This window comes from Narcine bancroftii, chromosome 9 (genome assembly GCF_036971445.1).
Source record: "Narcine bancroftii isolate sNarBan1 chromosome 9, sNarBan1.hap1, whole genome shotgun sequence".
Classification (NCBI taxonomy): domain Eukaryota; kingdom Metazoa; phylum Chordata; class Chondrichthyes; order Torpediniformes; family Narcinidae; genus Narcine; species Narcine bancroftii.
In genome coordinates, this window is record NC_091477.1 from 114028188 (window position 1) to 114046185 (window position 17998).

A 17998-nucleotide genomic window follows, 5' to 3' on the forward strand; every position below is an offset into this window, starting at 1 on the left:
ACATTCCACATAGTAGGGAAAAGGGTGAGGTGCACAGGCCAACCAAGAGGTAACAGGTGGATGCAGGTAGGAGGATAGAAGAGAAAGAAGTTGAGGTGAGATGGCTAAGAACGATAGCTCTCTGATAGAAAGAGAGTGAGAAGGGGAGGGAAGGAGAGAGAGGGGTGGGGAAAGAGGCCAGGGCGGGGTGATTTAATGGAAATTGGAGGTTGATATTGATGCCACCTTGTTGGAGATTGTCAAAATGTGCCTCAACTTAGTAGAACGAGGCCACGGACAGGCATGTCAAAGGGGTGTGGTATTTGAAGTAGGGCCATCTACACTGCTGCAGCGGACAGAACGAAGATGCTCAACGAAGGTATCTCCCAATCTGCATCCAGTTTCCCCAGAGGTACAGGAAGCCACGTCGGGACCACCGAATGCAGTAACTACTCTTACAGATTCGCAAGTGAAGCGTGGCTTCATCTTGATGGATTGTTTGGGCCACTGAATGGTGAGGAAAGAGAGTGTGGGCTATAAACTATTGTTTTAAAAATTTATGCAATTAAAGCACAATTCACATGTGAATTTTAATTATAGCAAAAACTATGAAGCAGATGTCTGGATGACTGAAGTTCTGCACAGCCCATTGATCTCATAGATATTTCCAGGAGAGAACACCTTGGATGGTGCAGTATTCTCACCTCAAAGTCACCTGAGAGTTGGCACAAGAGCACTACATCATGGACTGAGGGAATGCCAAGGTTTCAGGAGGGTGGCCTTTTGGGTGAGAACTGCATTTTGAGAAACCGAAGTGGGCGTCCTGATCACTAGCTCATTGCTTCCTCAATATTATCTGGTCTTTGAAGCATTGTGGGACCTTGCCACTTGTACACTGACTGCCATAATTTCTACAATGGAGCAGTAACTTCTGCTATATACCCAGAGGATAAGAGAGGGATGATGTCCTTCCCTTCTCTGCCAATTTACTGAATTTGTGTTACCACAGGGTAAACAGTGTAATAACCCACCTATCTATGCTAGTTAAGCCTGTTGACCCTGTGACAGATTATGTTATATTTTATATTGTATGTAGATAATGTTTTAAAAGAGATAAATTGTATGGAATTTTTAGTTAAGTCACACACAGATATAAACACTTCAAAACAGATCTTATTTAAAATGCTGGAGCTCTGCTTAAGCCAGACAGTCCAGGCTCCAAGTGCCTTTGCAAAAACTTTGAAGAATCCCTATAGAGACTTCACAAGTAAGTGTTAATTGGACATACTGTGGAGTAATGGATTATTGTTTTGGAAAGCAGCAGATGAATGAATTCAGAAGATTGGGTCAGTGCTGAGAGCAGTTTGCTGTTCTAAGAGGATCATGTGGTTTTCTGTGTGTGTGTGTGTGTGTGTGTGTGTGTGTGTGTGTGTGTGTGTGTGTGTGTGTGTGTGTGTGTGTGTGTGTGTGTGTGTGAGAGAGAGAGATAAAATTCAGTTCTACAGTTCAGCAGCTGGGACTGAAACATGACAACCTGGCAAGCTTGTGGAAAAACCCCATTTTGAAGATGGGATGTGAGTGCTTAATTCAGTCTGGTCAAAGCCCTTGTGGTCATACAAGAGGAGATGGCTGGCTGTATAATGTTTCACTTGAAATAAGGGAAACAAAATGGAACTCTGTCATGACCTGAAAGAAAGAGATTATTATCTGGAAAACCCTGATGGTGCAAGTTTCTTCGGCAAGACACCTACATGGCTGATCAGAAGGAATCAGTTGTGGGTGTCCAACGAGCAACAAATCTCTCTCTGAAAACCAAAATGAAACTTCTTGAGCAGTAACCATTGATCTTTCAAACACCAAAGCCTGGTGAAATTCATAAATGTTCAATTCTGTGCACAGTATAAGTTTAATACTGTTTTCATGTTTAAAGATAATTAAAAGTAACTTATTTAAGTAATGATTTGTCTTGGTGTATTTCTATTGCTGCTGGGTTTTGGGGTCCTCTGGCCCCTTCACATTTATAAATTTGGGAGCTCCCCCTGCAAGGGCTCCTGCTTTGAATCATGGATGAGGAGGAGGACCATCTCTGAAGTCATGAACGGGGATTGCATTGTATCAATGGTCTTTGTAGATTAAATTTATGTCCAGGAACAACAAATCTCTCTCTGAAAACCAACAAGAACCTTCCTGAGGTAACCATGTACCTTTCAAACACCAAAGCCTGGTGAAATTCATAAATGTTAAATTCTGCACAGTATAAGAATTGCCTGCAGCCAGTGAACTTTGAGGAGTGAGATTGGACTGTGATTGGACTGTGAATTAAAGAACTTTTCTGAACTTATACACACATTACATAGACGTGTGCTTGTTAAGTTAATAGTGATAAGGTAAGCTTGATCCTGTTTTCATGTTTAGAGATAATTAAAAGTAAATTTAGTTTAAGTATCCATTTGTCTTGGTGAATTTCTATTGCTGCTGGGTATTGGGGTCCTCTGGGCTCATAACTAACACTGTTTAATTAGTAGTTTTCTGAATGTTATATTGTAATATCATCACCAGTAATTTTGCAGGCTAGGAATACAGAAAGATGATGCACCTTGGTGTTTTGTGCAAATGGTCATAACATCCCTGCACAGCTGGAGATGAGACTATCATCAGATCAGTCATGACCTTATTGAATGGTGGAGTAGGCTCGATAGATCAAATGGTCTACTCCTGCTCTTATGTTTTAAATGGGTTTTATTCCAAGTCTGGTCTTAAGTAATAATGTAATTAAAAATCTGTCAGGTGAACTTTCAGTAGGACCATTTCATGTGACACATAAAGCTCAGGATTTTACACAATCAAATTGATAAACAGTGAACATTAAAATTGACTCTGCCACTATCTTAAACCTAAACAATCCAGCAGATTCATCATCTATAATCATACAATCGGCCCCGCAAGTCAGTAAGATTTAACCATTCCATTTTGCACATGCAACAAGTCCAAGCTTTGATGTGAAAGAACTTGTCTTAATGTTTAGCTTTGTGCACTTGGTGCAAACTTGCAAAGCGTTCATGTATTCAAACGGAGGGATTATCACCTTTGCATTGTAAATATGAAAACATAGGTGGAAATAAAATTTTGTGAGAATTCTTTGAGAATCTCCATTAAAACTAGTTCAACAAATGTGACAAATTTCACACCTAATGGGCACATTTCTGCCTTGTGGAACTGAGTCTGGACAATTGCTTTAATCCCTGCTTGAAGGAAAGGATAATGTTGACACAAAGCTTCACAATCTGCAATGCCAGATGCCAAACAGTTTATGGCAGCATTATTCCTCTGGCACTTTAAAAACAAACCTATTTTTAGAAATGTCAATTGGCCCATGATGACCCCAACTGGGAGATTACATTTGCCAGTGGAATAAGATCTTGAGAGATGAAGACCACGGTATATTCAGAAAATAAATTGCAAAGTTCTGCAATTAATTACAGATGATGGGGTGTAGAAATGCTGTGGCTTCCAGAAGAAAAAGTGAATCTTATTTCCCAGCAAAGATCACTAATAGATTATTCTGCAAAGTACAGTGAGCAAGCAATATCTAATTGATGTGTTTAAAGACAGGATTGCACAAAAAGATTTCCAGGCACCTCAGGGTGAAAATAATATGCCTATCAACTTGATATACTCACATTACAGGCCTAACTGTGCTTACGAACTTTATTTTAAGTGAGAGAATTGATCTTTGCATTTGGTAAATTGTTTAAACATAGCTGTCAATTCTCTTACTGTACCACTTCAGGACACTGCAATTTCATCCACCACCTCAAATCAAAGCCCTTTTATTACAGAACCATGATGATTCCTTAGAGAGATATGAATGACAAAACTATCAAAACACATGAATGTTATGTGACAGATTATGTTATTATTTTAGATTGTGTATAGATATGTTTTAAAGGAGATAAATTGTGGGCTTTTTTTAGTTAAATCACAAAAAGATACAAACACTTCAAAACAGATCTCATTTAAAATGCCAGAGCTCTGTTCAAGCCAGACAGTCCAGGCTCCAAGTGCCTTTGCAAAAACTTTGAGGAATGCCTATAGAGACTTCACAAGTAGGTTTTAATCGGACATGCTGTGGAGTAATGGATTATTGTTTTGGAAAGCAATAGATGAACGAACTCAGAAGATTAGGTCCGCAGTCTGTCTGAGTGCAGTTGGCTGTTCTAAGAGGTTCATGTGTTTTTTTCTGTGAGAGGGAGGGAGGGTGAGAGAGAGAGAGAGAGAGAGAGAGAGAGAGAGAGAGAGAGAGAGAGAGAGAGAGAGAGAGAGAGAGAGAGAGAGAGAGAGAGAAAATTCAGATTTACAGTTCAGCAGCTGGGACTGGAACATGACAAGCTGGCAATCTTGTGGGAAAAAACACATTTTGAATATGAGCTGTGAGTTCAAAGCCCTTGTGGACCATACAAGAGGAGAGGACTGGCTATATAATGTTTCACTTGAAATAAGGGAAACAAAAAGTAACTCTGTCATGACCTGAAAAAAAAGGTTATCATCTAGAAAACCCTGATGGGGCAAGTTTCTTTGGCAAGACACTGAAGAGGCTGATTAAAAGGGATCAGTTTATGTCCAGGAACAACAAATCTCTCTCTGAAAATCGACAAGAACCTTCCTGAGGTAACCATGTACCTTTCAAACACCAAAGTCTGGTGAAATTCATAAATGTTAAATTCTGTGCACAGTATAAGAATTGCCTGCAACCAGTGAACTTGGAGGAGTGAGAAGTGAGATTGGACTGTGAATCAAATAACTTTTCTGAACTTACACATTACATACACGTGCGCTTAGAATTCGAAGGGGGTTAAGTTAATAATAAGTTAGAGTTTGATACTGTTTTCATGTTTAAAGAATTAAAAGTAACTTTTATTTAAGCAACGATTTGTCTTGGTGTATTTCTATTGCTGCTGGGTTTTGGGGTCCTCTGGCCCCTTCACATTTATAAATTTGGGAGCTCCCCCTGCAAGGGGTCCTGCTTTGAATCATGGATGAGGTCGAGGAGGATCATCTCTGAAGTCATGAACGGGGATTGCATTGTGTCAATGGTCTTCGTAGATTAATTTTTAAAATTGTAATGATAGATCATAGTGGAACACCCTTCCGGCCCATGAAACCTCGAACCACCCCATTAATCTACTGACCCCACATGGTTTTGAAGGATGGGAGGAAACCAGAGCACCCAGAGAAAACCCATGTAGGTCACGAGGAGAGCATACAACCTCCTTACAGACAGTGCCAGATTTGAACCCAGGTTGCTGGCGCTATAACAGCATTGCTGTAACCTCGATGCCAACAGTGATGGAAGCTCAACCCATCGTGAGCGTCGGCCCCAAAAAGTTGGAAGTGGCAGGAAGCAGTGTGAAAGGTAACAGTGCAGACCACGAACATGTCTCTGCTGTGTCTGGAAACAATTGAAGAAGAGAGAGAAAAAAATAAAAACATGTCTTGCGGATGTTCTACTTAACTGGCTTCCAAGAATTCCCCAAATGAAGCAGAATTAACTTGCTACTTTAAGATGATGCATTTACCACAAATCCTAAAGCAGATGCTAGCACCTCCCTCCCTCCCCCACCCCCCCTTTATATTGCAAGCAGCTAAATTAAATGGAAATACTTAGCAGAACATGCAATATCTCTGGACGTAACAGCTGACACTGGGTTGAAAACTCAACCCAGTTTCTCTTTCCATGGACGCCGCATGACCCACTCAGCAGGTTTTTTTTGCACTTATTTCAGATTTCAAGCATCTATCTACAGCATTTTAGTTTTGACAAACTGCTTCAGGTAAAAATAACAGTGTTTCTTATTGGTATTTATTCAATGTGGGAGATGATCACTTTCAGGTCATGTGCACCTGAGAGCTTCCTTCCTGTCTGATTCAGAGGTTTTACAGGGCAGTAGAGTTTAGAGGAGAAATAATGCTGGACAACAAAGATTTTGTTTCCTGAAAATTTTTGGCAGTATTTTATGGACTTTGGGCTACTGATCACAAAAATCACCTTAAAATGTTGCTATCACATACCCTTTTTTAAAAAAAATATAACCTGTTTTTGTGATTTCCTGTTATATTTTAAGTCTACTTCAAACATGAAAAGCAACATGTCACTGAAAATTCATTTCTTGCATTCGCACTTGGACGTCTTCCCTGCTGTTTTTGGTGCCATCAGTGACGAACACAGTGAAAGATTTCATCAGAACATTGCGACCACGGAAAAGCAATACCAGGGCAACTGAAATCCATCAATGCTGGGCAACTATTGTTGGTCACTGACATGAAAGGCATCAGATGCTGAGTACAAACAAAAATCAGCGGCAAAACATTTTTAGGTCAGTTGAACTAAATCAAAGTGTTTGCATCATTTATGTAATTAAATGTGCTAAATTCAATAAAAGTTAATTTAATGTTTCTCCAACTTCCTATGTGATACAGCACATTTGTAATTATCTTCGAGTTCATCTTAAAATTGTACATCATAATCCCTAATTTTTTTTTAGGAAGCAAACCATTTGAAAAAAAATTGTTGTCCAGTGTAATGTTTTAAATGCAAAACATTTCTTATCCCACTGTAGAGCATATTAATTCAAAAGAATCTCTGGTAGTGATTTGTAGGATTACCATTTCAACAAGTTGAGCTCAAAACCAACGGAGACCAAGATAAATCATCTGTCTGTTCCTTTATATTACTGTATTGAATGTCTATTTTCAATAAAATAATGCCTGCATCAACATCAAAATCACAAAAGCCTTTTGTAGGAATCAGACATATTTTAAACTAAAGGCTTCTGTGCAGACTTTGTACAGGAAGATTTTGTCTAAATTGATCCATACCACAATGGATAATGAAGTATTCATCCAGAGATTTGCAGCACAGTCATTCAGCCCATTCTGTTGATACTAACTCTATTCTAGAGGGCCCCAAAGCCCACTTTCACTAACACACATTTCCTGCTTCAAATGTTTCTTTTTTTCCCCTGCCAGAGAAATGCAGTGATCTTTGTGCTTCCAGGAACCAATGATCTAATGACTCAAAAATCTACTTGTGGGGGGTGGGGGGGGAGAGAGAGAGAGAGAGAGAGTCAGACAGCATCTGTAGAAAGAGAAACACAGCTAAAGTTTTAGGGCTGGGACCCTTCATCAGAACTCAGATTTCTTATTTTCAGCATCTGCAATTTTTTTTATTTCCTTTCTCGATTATTTTAAATTGATTTTATCGTTGACACACTGGATGGAAGCTTTTCCCCCTCCCCTCGTAAGTCTGCAAAAACCTTCATAGTTTTAAAATCTTTTCATGAATCTCTCTCATTGACTTTTATATACAGAGTGAAAAATAATTCAGTGTCTCAAGTCATGACCTTCTCCATCTTTCATCCTGGTTAATCTATTCTCAATCCTTTCATGTACTTACGATAATTATGTGTGGAAAACCAACATAATACTTGAATTTAGCCCCAAGGAACATGTTATGTACTAAACTAATTGATCATTACTCTTTTACTACACAGTTAAGGCCATCTTTATAAAATCCAAAATGCCATTTCCCCTTTTACGTGGCTTCAGCTCAGCTGTTGTGGAAGATGACACACTTGAAACGCTCTTGTGGCGAAGCATGACAGAATAGTAAAAGGGTTAGGAACAAGGACTCCATTTAACACATCGTCCATGCCCCTACACAGAATTACTTATGTGGGATCATATATAAACAGTGAAAGGTTTGTGTACAAGAATAAACTGAATTGATCCACAAATATTCCTTCTCCACTATGTTAAAAATACCAATGCAGAGTTGCTTTTATGTACATTTTTATGAAACAAAGATTCCTTTTTGATTGCAGGAATTTTTTCAAAAAAATAAACTTTACTCATGATAATTTACAAAACCTCTTCACATCCATTGCTTCATGTCCATATATTTCCTTCAATCTACATTGTTACATTTCTTTTCAATTTAATAGCATTGCCACCCTGTGTCACCTTGTTACTCCATCCTCTGTTATTTGAGGGACATCCTCGGTTTCAGCCCTTCAACACTCAGTAACGGAAGAACTCTGAACTGTGGTCCTTTCCCACAGTACCCTCACATTGGCTGTGCCATACCTCAGTGAGTCCCTCAGCACGTACTTCTGTAGCCTGGAATGTGCAAGTTGGCAGCGTATCTCACTGACATCTCAGTGTGGTGAAAGACCAATAACTCTCGGGCAGACTTAAGGGCATCCTCACCGAATTGGTGGTCTTCTAGCAGTTCTGGATGTCTGAATCTGTTTGCATCCCTGGGAACAGCCCATAGATCAGGGTCCTCTGTAACCCTGCTGCTGGGGATAGAGTACCTGGCAGAGTATTAAAGATCTGTGCTGATCAACTTACCAAGGTATTCATGGATACCTTGAACATCTCACTCCAGCAGAGTGCATCACCCACCTCTTTTAAACAGCCATTAATCATACTGGTGCCCAAGAAGAGTGTACCGACCTGCCTTAATGACTATCGACCAGTAGCACTTACATCAACAGTGATAAAGTGTTTTGAAAGGCTGGTCCTGAAGCACTTCAGCTCCTGTCTGAGCGCTGATGTGGATCCATTCCAGTTCAACAGGTCTACAGAAGATGCCATCTCATTGGCTCTACAAAAAGCCCTGGGACACCTGGACAGTAAAGGTGCATACATCAGGATACTCTTAATCGACTTCAGTTCAGCATCCCCTCAAAATTGATCCGCAAACTGCAAGACCTGGAAGTTAACACCCCACTGTCAGATCACAATCAGTGAAGATCAGTAAGAACATCTCCATCAGTATCGGAGCACCACAGGGCTGTGTTCTTAGCCCCTTGCTCTACTCACTTTATACCTACAACTGTGTAGCACAGTACAACAATAACACCATCTACAAATTTGCTGACGATATCATGGTAATGGGTTGTATAAAGGAAGGGGATGAGTCAGCGTACAGGATGGAGATTGAAAACTTGGCTGAATGGTGCACCAATAACAACCTTGCACTCAATGTCACCAAAACTAAGGAGCTGATTGTTGGCTTCTGGAAGGGAAAGCCAGAGGTTTACAATCCAGTGATCATTGGGGGAATCAGAGATGGGGAAGGTGAGCAAATTTAGGTTCTTGTGAGTCATTATCTCAGAGATTATTTCTTGGACCCAACGTACCAATGGCATTGTGAAGAAAGCACGTCAGCACCTCTACTTCCTCAGGAGTTTGTGGAGGTTTGGTATGACACCAGAAACCCTGGAAAATTTCTAGAGGTGTGGTGGAAAGTGTGCTGACCAGCTGCATCACAGCCTGGTTTGGGGGCAATACCCCCTCAAAAAGGTAGTGGACACAGCTCAGGACATTACAGACAAAACCCTCTATCAAGAACATTTACAGGGAACGCTGCCATTAGAGGGCAGCAGCAATCATCAAAGACCCACACCACCCAGTACATGCTCTGTTCTCACTGCTGCCATCAGGAAAGAGGTCTAGGTGCCACAAGACTCACACCACCAGGTTCAAGAACAGCTGCTCCCCCTACACCATCAGACTCCTCAACAACAAACTCAATCAGGGACTCATTTAATGACTTTTACTTGTGCATTTTATTGATCGATGATGTTTGTTCTCTCTGTACTGCACAGTTTTTTTTTTACATCCATTAGCTGTTTACAGTTCTTTTATTTGTTTACATGCTTATGCTGGTACAGTTTATTTTTGCACTACCAATTAATGGTAATTATGCCACGTCTGCCAGAAAAAGGAATTTCAGGGTTGTATTTGATGTCACAGATGTACTCCATCAATAAATCTGGAAAAAAAATCTGAACCGTGACAAGGACACATGCATCCTTTTCCACTCACTTTTGGCAAATACTCATTCTGAAAAGAGGTGTGCGACTGTCTCCACTCCACCGCAGTTGTTTCGGGGACAACATGCATTGTGGGTAATACTTCTGTTGTGCAGGGAGGGTTCCACTCATCACCAGCCAGGCTAAGTTCTGGTGCTGTTAGTGAGTACCGGTGAAGTATTCTACCAAATGACCTGGATGTTCTGCTTCGTGAACCCCTCAGAATCGATTGCAAGGATGTTCCTAGTGAAAAATGCTACACTGACATATAACAGGGTGGTTACAACCTGTTTAGCTTTGAAATGGTTCTCCCTCTCCAGCAGCTGATGAGGTACCTCCTTGGTGTTTGTACACACATTTAAATCCTCCAGTGCTGAATTTGACAGGAAGGTGACAAGCATCAGACCCACCAGCAGCTTTTATTCCTTCTATGGTGACTTTTCTGCGATCTCAAATCAAGTGTATTATCATCTGACTGCACAAGTAAAACCCAATGAAACATCATTCTCCGGTACTCAGTGCAAAGCATTCAGACACACAACCACATCTAATGAACGAACAGACAAATAGTACTATGCAGGAAAAGTATTCATACATACAAATAAATAAATAACTATGGTTTTTGTAAATATGAGTCTTGAATAGTTAGTCTGAGCAGTTCCAATGGTCGATCAGCATTCTCGCTGCCCGCGGGAAGAAGCTGTTCCTCACCCTGGTGGTGCTGGCTCTGATCCTCCTGAATCTCTTCCCTGATGGGAGCAGCTGAAAGATGCTGTGTGGAGGATAGAAGAAGTACTCAATGATTTTGAGCATCCTCTTCAGACAACAATCCCGGTAAATCACATCAATGGTTGGGGGGGGGAGGGGGGTGCAGAGGAAAGAGACTCCAGTGATTCTCTCTGCCATTCTTATGGTCCTGTGCATTGACCTCCGATTTATTTCTCTGCAGCAACTGCACCTTGCTGTGATGTATCTGGTCAGGATGTTCTCGCTACAGCTCCTGTAGGTTGACATATGGTGGCACTTCTAGCTGGCTGCATATGTATTTATAAGGTAAAACAGGCAAAAACACAAAGATGCTGGAGGAACTCAGTCAGTCTCGCAGTGTCCACAGGAGGTAAAAGATGTATTACCGATGTTTCAGGCCTGAACCTTTCCTCATACCTCAGTAATATATCTTTACCTCCTGTGGACACTGTGAGACCAACTGAGTTCCTCCAGCTTCTCCGTGATTTCACTATAATCACAGCATCTGCAGGCCTTTGTGTTTCACTTCAAAGTAAAACAATTTGGATATTATATAAGCAGCACAGTTAGCCTAGAAATTAGTGTAATTACAGGGCCAGCGACCCAGCTTCAAATTCGGTGCAGTCTGCAAGGAGTTTGCAGGCTCTCCTGCAACCTCCATGGGTTTTCTCCAGGTACTCCGGTTTCCTCCCACCCTCCAAGCCATACAGGGTTGGTAGGTTAATTGGGTGCAATTGAGCAGCATGGATTTCATGGGCCAGAAAGGCCTTCTACTGAGTTCCATCGTTAAATTTTTTAAAATGCCCTAAAGAAAATAGAGCAAATATCCCAAACGAGTCGGTTAATGGATTACTGGTATTTGAAATTATAAGTCAAAATGCTTTAAGTTTTCTGCAGCATTAAAAAAAAAAGACAAAATGCTTTCACTATCTTTCACAGCAGCATCTCGCCAACATTTAGCTACCTCCAAAATGGTTACAAGTGGCCCATTGAGGAGAGTTTCCATTCCAGACAGTGGTCCATTTTCTTCCTTGCACCACATAAACATGTACTTTTCAGACAGACCACAGTTATCGGTGCTCAGCCAAAAGGAGCCTATTGGAACTGCAGCCTGCCCGCGTAAATGTTCTGCACAGCCCACACCTGATTCTCACATTAACACACGGTTCTTCATCTTTCACGATTAAATCTCGACAAAAAAAAACAAGTTGTGTGATCGGTCTTGAGTGTATTGAGACCAAGACAATTCAAAGGAATTCCAAAAAGGAAAACAAATACAATCACAGAAGTATAGAGGACTCCTTTAACCACCTTCAGGCATTACCATAGCCAGATGAACGGTCTGGATAGCTGCTTGACCTCCATCAGGCTTGTTGTCTCAGCTGTGTGACATGCAGTCAGGCAATTTTAAAAAGAGCACTTGTGCCGTCCCAGAAGGTCAACTAAATAAAGCTTGCAGGGGGCTATCAATCAAACTGAACAGTTGAATAAAAGGTGATAAACTGGAAAGCTAAAGTTAGAGGAAGGGACAGGAAACAAAATTGCAAAATACTAGAGGTCAGCTCCAGGCTCGTTTCAAAATTTAAAAAATGTCACTTTGTGTTGCCTTCAATGGATTACTTGATATGAGTTCCCTTTGACTTCTTATTAGAAGAGCAATTTTAACATAAAAATAAATGCGATGGGGAGATGGGGTAAGAAAGGAGTTCCACCCCTCCCAAGTAAAATGTGAGTTTTAATTTTTACTAAAAGGAGTTTTATCGATTAAGACAATTCAGGGACACCAGAAAAAGCCTGATGGGGTTTTGAATTTAGATGCCTCAACACAGCCAGCATAATAAAAGATCTCCAACACCCTGCTCACATTCTCTTCTTGATGCTGCCTTCAGGCAGAAAGTGCAGGCGGCTGAAGTTTGTCACTCCCAGGTTCAAGAACCCAGAAATTTTTTTTTAATGTACCTAACAATACTTTGTTATTATCAAATTAAAGCTTTCTTATCTGGTAAAATAGGCCCTAGTTTGATGTTACCTAATCAAAGTGAACTGGAATTGCTCATTTGTAATACTAGTGTAAATAAACGAAAGCCCCCAAAATTGGGGTGCATAAATCAAGATTAGGATGGGAGGTAGATTTGCAGACACAAATAAAAGGACTGGTTGGAGTTATTCAAGAACAATATGACTAAAATTATAAATGTAAGATATAGGTTAGTCCAATATATTTTTTTTTTACATCAATTGTATTTGACTCCACAAAAATTAAATAGATTAAATCTTGCCATATCAGATTTATATTTTAGGTGTAGATCTGAGATTGGAACTTTTTTTTTTGCATTCAACTTGGCAACGTCCTAAAGTTATAACAATTTTGTTTAGGTAAATTTTTGGAACATCGGATCCTGTGGGAGTCAAATTCCCACAGGATCCAATGTTATTTCTATTGAGTAATATTAAGGCTATAAAGCAAAAAATTAAAATGAAATATCTATCAAATTGAATTTGTGTTAATTGCTCTAGCAGTTTCTCGGAAACATAGCAATATCATGGAAGTCAGAAATAGATTTAAGTATGGAAAGGTGACGCGCAGAACTTCGCAGCTGTATACCATTGGAGAAGATTACTCATCATCTGCGAGATAAATGTCATGCTTTTTGGAAAATATGGCACCCATATTTACAAAATGTTGGTTTGCATGTATGATTGTTTTTCTGAAGACCTCGGTAACCTCCAATAGACTTTATAGTATAAATGTTTTATTTTCTTGACATTCTTCAGTTTTTCTTTCTTTACTTTTTCATGGGGTTGGAGGGGAGAGGGGAGGTGGGAGGGTGGGGGGAGGGGAAGTGGGAGGCTGGAACGATGAGGGAGGGTGGGGGGAGAGTGGGGGAGCAGAGGTGGCAGGGTGGGATGATGGGATGATATTTACCACATGAATAATTTTTTGAAATAATTTCTGGAATTTAATATAATGCAACTCTTATTGTGGTTTAAATTTTAAAAAATAAAATATTCAAAAAGAACCCAGAAATATGCTGAACAAATACCACAGTAGCGGCGGGCTGGATAAAAAGGGGGTGATGTGTCAGCATACAGGAGGGAGATTGAAAACTTGGTTGAATGGTGCACGAATAACAACCTTGCACTCAACGTCACCAAAACCAAGGAGCTGAATAGAGACTTTAGAAAGAGGAAAACTGGAGGTGTACAATCCAGTGATCATTGGGGTATCAGGGGTGGAGAGGGTGAGCAAATTTAAATTCCTGTGAGTCACTATCTCGGAGGATCTTTCCTGAACTCAATGTACTAATATCTTTGTGAAGAAAACACATCAGCACCATTACTTCAAGAATTTGTGAAGGTTCAGTGTGGCATCGGAAACCTTGGTAAACTTCTACATATGTATCATGGAAAATGTGCTGACCAGCTACATCATGGTCGGTATTGGGGTACCAATAGCCCTGAGTGAAAAATTCTGCAAAGAAAATAGTGAAAACAGTCCAGTTCATCACAGGCAGGAGAAAAATCATAGAGAAAAATCTACATGGAATGCAGTTATCAGAGAGCAGCAGCAATCACCAAGGATCCACACCACCCAGGACATGCTCTGTTCTCACTGCTACCATCAAGAAACAGATATAGGTGCCACAACTCACACCACTAGGTTCAGGAACAGTTGCTACCTCCATCATCAAATTCCTAAACAACAAATTCAATCAGGGACTCATTTAAGGACACTTACTTTGCACATTATTTATTACTGAATATTTATTTTCTGCATTTTCACAGTTTGTTTACATTTCTATCTTTTGTATATATATTTTTTTTCTGGAGTACAGCTTACACTATCAATGAGTAAAAATTCTGCTTGGCCCGTAGACAAAAAAAAGTCTTGGAGTTGCATGAGCTCTGACAATAAATTTGAACTTAAACTTGAAGCATAGTGTTACAGAGTTCTGTGTTGTGTATTGGCCTATGTGTTGTGTGGTTGTATGTTAAAAAGTGACTGTTTGCCTTAGAGAGCCAAGGTGAAGGTTGACTGCTGAGAGTGGGAGAGGGACTGAGCATGTGCAGAAAATAATCTAAAAATTTCTGGGTGGTGCTGTGGAGTGGAAGGTGTCCCAGAGCATGAGCCTTGGTCTGGAGGACAGTTTAGAATGTTGGGATTTCAAAATGGATGAACATTCTGAAGGCAGCCAGAAGGATCCAGACCAAGCCAGTGGTTCCTCTCTCTGCAAGCCACACATGACAACTTCAAATTTTGTCTCCTCTCCCTCTCTCCCTCTCTCCCTCTCTCCCTCTCTCCCTCTCTCCCTCTCTCCCTCTCTCCCTCTCTCAAAGATCTTTTGGCTTCAGTTTACCAAACAAACTGAATTTTGTTTATGATCTTTGCTTCAGTTGAGATCGAAGTTTTGTGAGTCTTGTGTGTTTTGTGTTTGTTTTGTGTCTAAGTTTTTCTGTGGGCTGGTTGGAAATATAACTTTGACTTTAATTACATATGTTATATTTAGGCTGGGGAATTTATTAGTTTTACTCTGTTGTAGAAATTTGCATAGTAACCAGTGGGCATTGTTATAAAAAGGGGGGATTTTGAATTAAAATTTGAAGGTGAATTCTTTTGTTAATAAAGTAATTGTTCATCTTTACCCCTGTGTGATATGCCTTCTTTGTGGTTGGTGGTTTGATCTTGTAACAATAGTTTCCCCCCTCCCCAATAGCTATCGAGGTCTTGAACCTCCCCATTTCACCCAAACCATAATTCAACAAAAGGCCACCAAAAATCAGTCTCCTTCTGATACAACACATCGGCTTTGCACTATCGACCATCAATGAATATGCATGACTTATTTTCCTTTTATTTGTTTTCTTCATGGGTTTTTATGTTGAATTAAACTTAAATTGGTGTTAGTGTGTTACTGGGAAGCTTCAGCAAGCAAGACTTCCATTGCAGCTGTACGCTGAACTTCTGGACAAACCCTCATTCATTGCCGATTTATCTAAGGGTAAAGGTCAATTGCAATAGAGATTTGTGATTTAGTAAGAAACATCTATTGAATAAATGCTTATTTTACACAAATTGATGTATGGCATCAAATAAAGCTGATGAATGGGAAGGAGCAAGATGCCACTCTACAGATGTGGTATAATCTGTTAACACCATGAGCACATCAGGTTTACACAAGCTAAATCCTTGCACAAAACAAAAAAATCTTTTAGCTGATGTATTGCCACATCCTCCACGACAGAAAGAAAGTTTAAATTAAAAGCCATACAAATTATAGTTTGTCCCTGTTGCTAAAATGGGTCTGAGTTTATTTATTTAGAAACTAAGATAGTTAACGTTTTCCAAGAGACTGTAAAAGTAGACTATTTATGGTTTGAAAAAAGCCAGCTGAGTGGTGGAATGTTCAGTGGTGGCCCAGCTAAATCGGGAATCACAAGAAAGATTGGACAATGTAATACCTTGTATCGACTGACAGGCAAACAACATTTGGCTGCCACTGCATTTGTTTTTGACTCCCAGATGGTAAAATAAGGTAACCAAGGAGAGATTGACAGTGGTGAAGTGAAGAATAGCAGAATAGAAAAAAAGCCAATGAAGGCCAAGCAACAAGGTTTTGGGGAAAAGACACAATGGAAACTCAAAAACAAACAAAACCAGGAGTCATCATAAATGAGCCATAAACCAGATCATTATTTGTTAACGTCATTACTTCACGACTTTTATGAAGGACAAGCTATATATATAAAAAAAATCTCACACACAAAAAAAAACAAGTATTTTAAAAGTTAAACAAGTAAATCTGCAGATGCTGTAATTGTAGTTCATACAAAAATGCTGGAGACACTCAGCAAGTTATGTGTTAAGTTTCTCCAGCATTTTTGTGTAAAATATGTTTATAAGTGAAATTTTACAGAACGACACTGAGCCGACTGGCCCGACTTACCCCCATTCAGCCAATATTCCTCTAACCCTTTCCCATCTGTGCGCCTGTTTAAATGTCTTCGAAAGTTGTAATTGTACCCACCTCTACCTCGGTCTCTGGCAGCTTGCCCCATTTTCCCACTGCTCTCTGTATGAAGGTGCACCTTTGATCCCTTTCAAATCTTCCCCTCACTTTAAATCGCGCTGTAGTTTTACAGAACGGCACTGAGCCGACTGGCCCGACTTACCCCCATTCAGCCAATATTCCTCTAACCCTTTCCCATCCGTGCGCCTGTTTAAATGTCTTCGAAAGTTGTAATTGTACCCACCTCTACCTCGGTCTCTGGCAGCTTGCCCCATTTTCCCACTGCTCTCTGTATGAAGGTGCCCCTTTGATCCCTTTCAAATCTCCCCCTCACTTTAAATCGCTCTGTAGTTTTAGATTCCCATACCCTCGGAAAAAGATCATCATCTCAGCTCATCTGCCATGATTTTATAAACATCTTCCAAATCCTCTCAAACACTCCAGGCAGGAAAATTCCAGCCTCTCCAGTCGATCCCCAGCATTCTCATGAATCTCCTGCACTTGGGCAGGCACAGTTGGTGTAGCAGTTGACACAACACCTTTACAGTGCCAGTGATCTGGACCAGGGTTCAAATCCCGTGCTGCCTGTGAGGAGTTTGTATATTCGCCCCACGTCTGTGTGGGTTTTGCCCAGGGGCTCTAGTTTCCTCCCACTGGGTGTAAATGAAGGCAGCTCAGCCTTGTAGGCCGAAATGGTCTGTTACTGTGCAGAATGTCTAAATCTAAAAGAGAACCTTTTCCAGCTTAGTTACATCCTTCCTGCAGCTGGCTGACTAGGCACAGGTTGGCAAGATCTTATGTAGCTTAATCCCAAATTCTCTGATCCCTTCCACACTGAGTTTCCTTCCTTTCAGAGTACATGTTAATTTGTCATTAAAACGACATCATTTTACATGTGCTGAAATGGAATTCTGTCAGACATTACTCAGACCATCCATTAACCTTTGCAGATTTCCTTTGGAATTTTTCTTGGGTTTTCCATAGAATTGATGACACACTGAATCTGATCTCTAAACTTTAAGACAAAATCCAAACCAGTGAAAACACCAGTGTCCCCAGAACTGGACCCTGTCGTGTACATGTCAAATCACTCAATACACTTTGTTGAATTCTCACTCTTTCTTTACATACATGGCATGGTTAGTGTGGCAACTATTACAGCACCAGCAAGTGGGCTTCAACCCCGTGCTGTCTGTAAGGAGTTTATCCATTCTCCTTGTGTATGTGTGGGTTTCCTCCAGGTGCTCCAGTTTCTTCCCACCATTCAAAACGTATGGGGGTTGGGGGGGGGGGGGTTGTAGGTTAATTGGTGTAGTTGGGCAGCACAGCCTCGTGGGCTGGAAGGACCTGTTACTGTATGACTAAAAATAAATATATATTACACTT

At 40.4% G+C, this 17998-nt stretch overlaps 1 protein-coding gene across 4 annotated transcripts in view; it reads right to left on the bottom strand.

The window, feature by feature from the left end:
* Positions 1-17998, bottom strand: part of plod2 (procollagen-lysine, 2-oxoglutarate 5-dioxygenase 2) — a 144889-nt gene that overhangs the window by 91745 nt on the left and 35146 nt on the right. The window contains exon 1 of one of the 4 annotated variants that reach the window (XM_069897389.1): positions 8527-8653. The exons of 2 other annotated variants lie outside the window; for them this stretch is intronic. In XM_069897389.1, the coding sequence (XP_069753490.1) occupies positions 8527-8634 (108 nt within the window). In that variant the 5' untranslated portion in view covers positions 8635-8653. Of the gene's footprint in view, positions 1-8526; positions 8654-17998 lie in introns of those variants that run through there. One more of the 4 variants, XM_069897390.1, reaches the window with a different exon arrangement.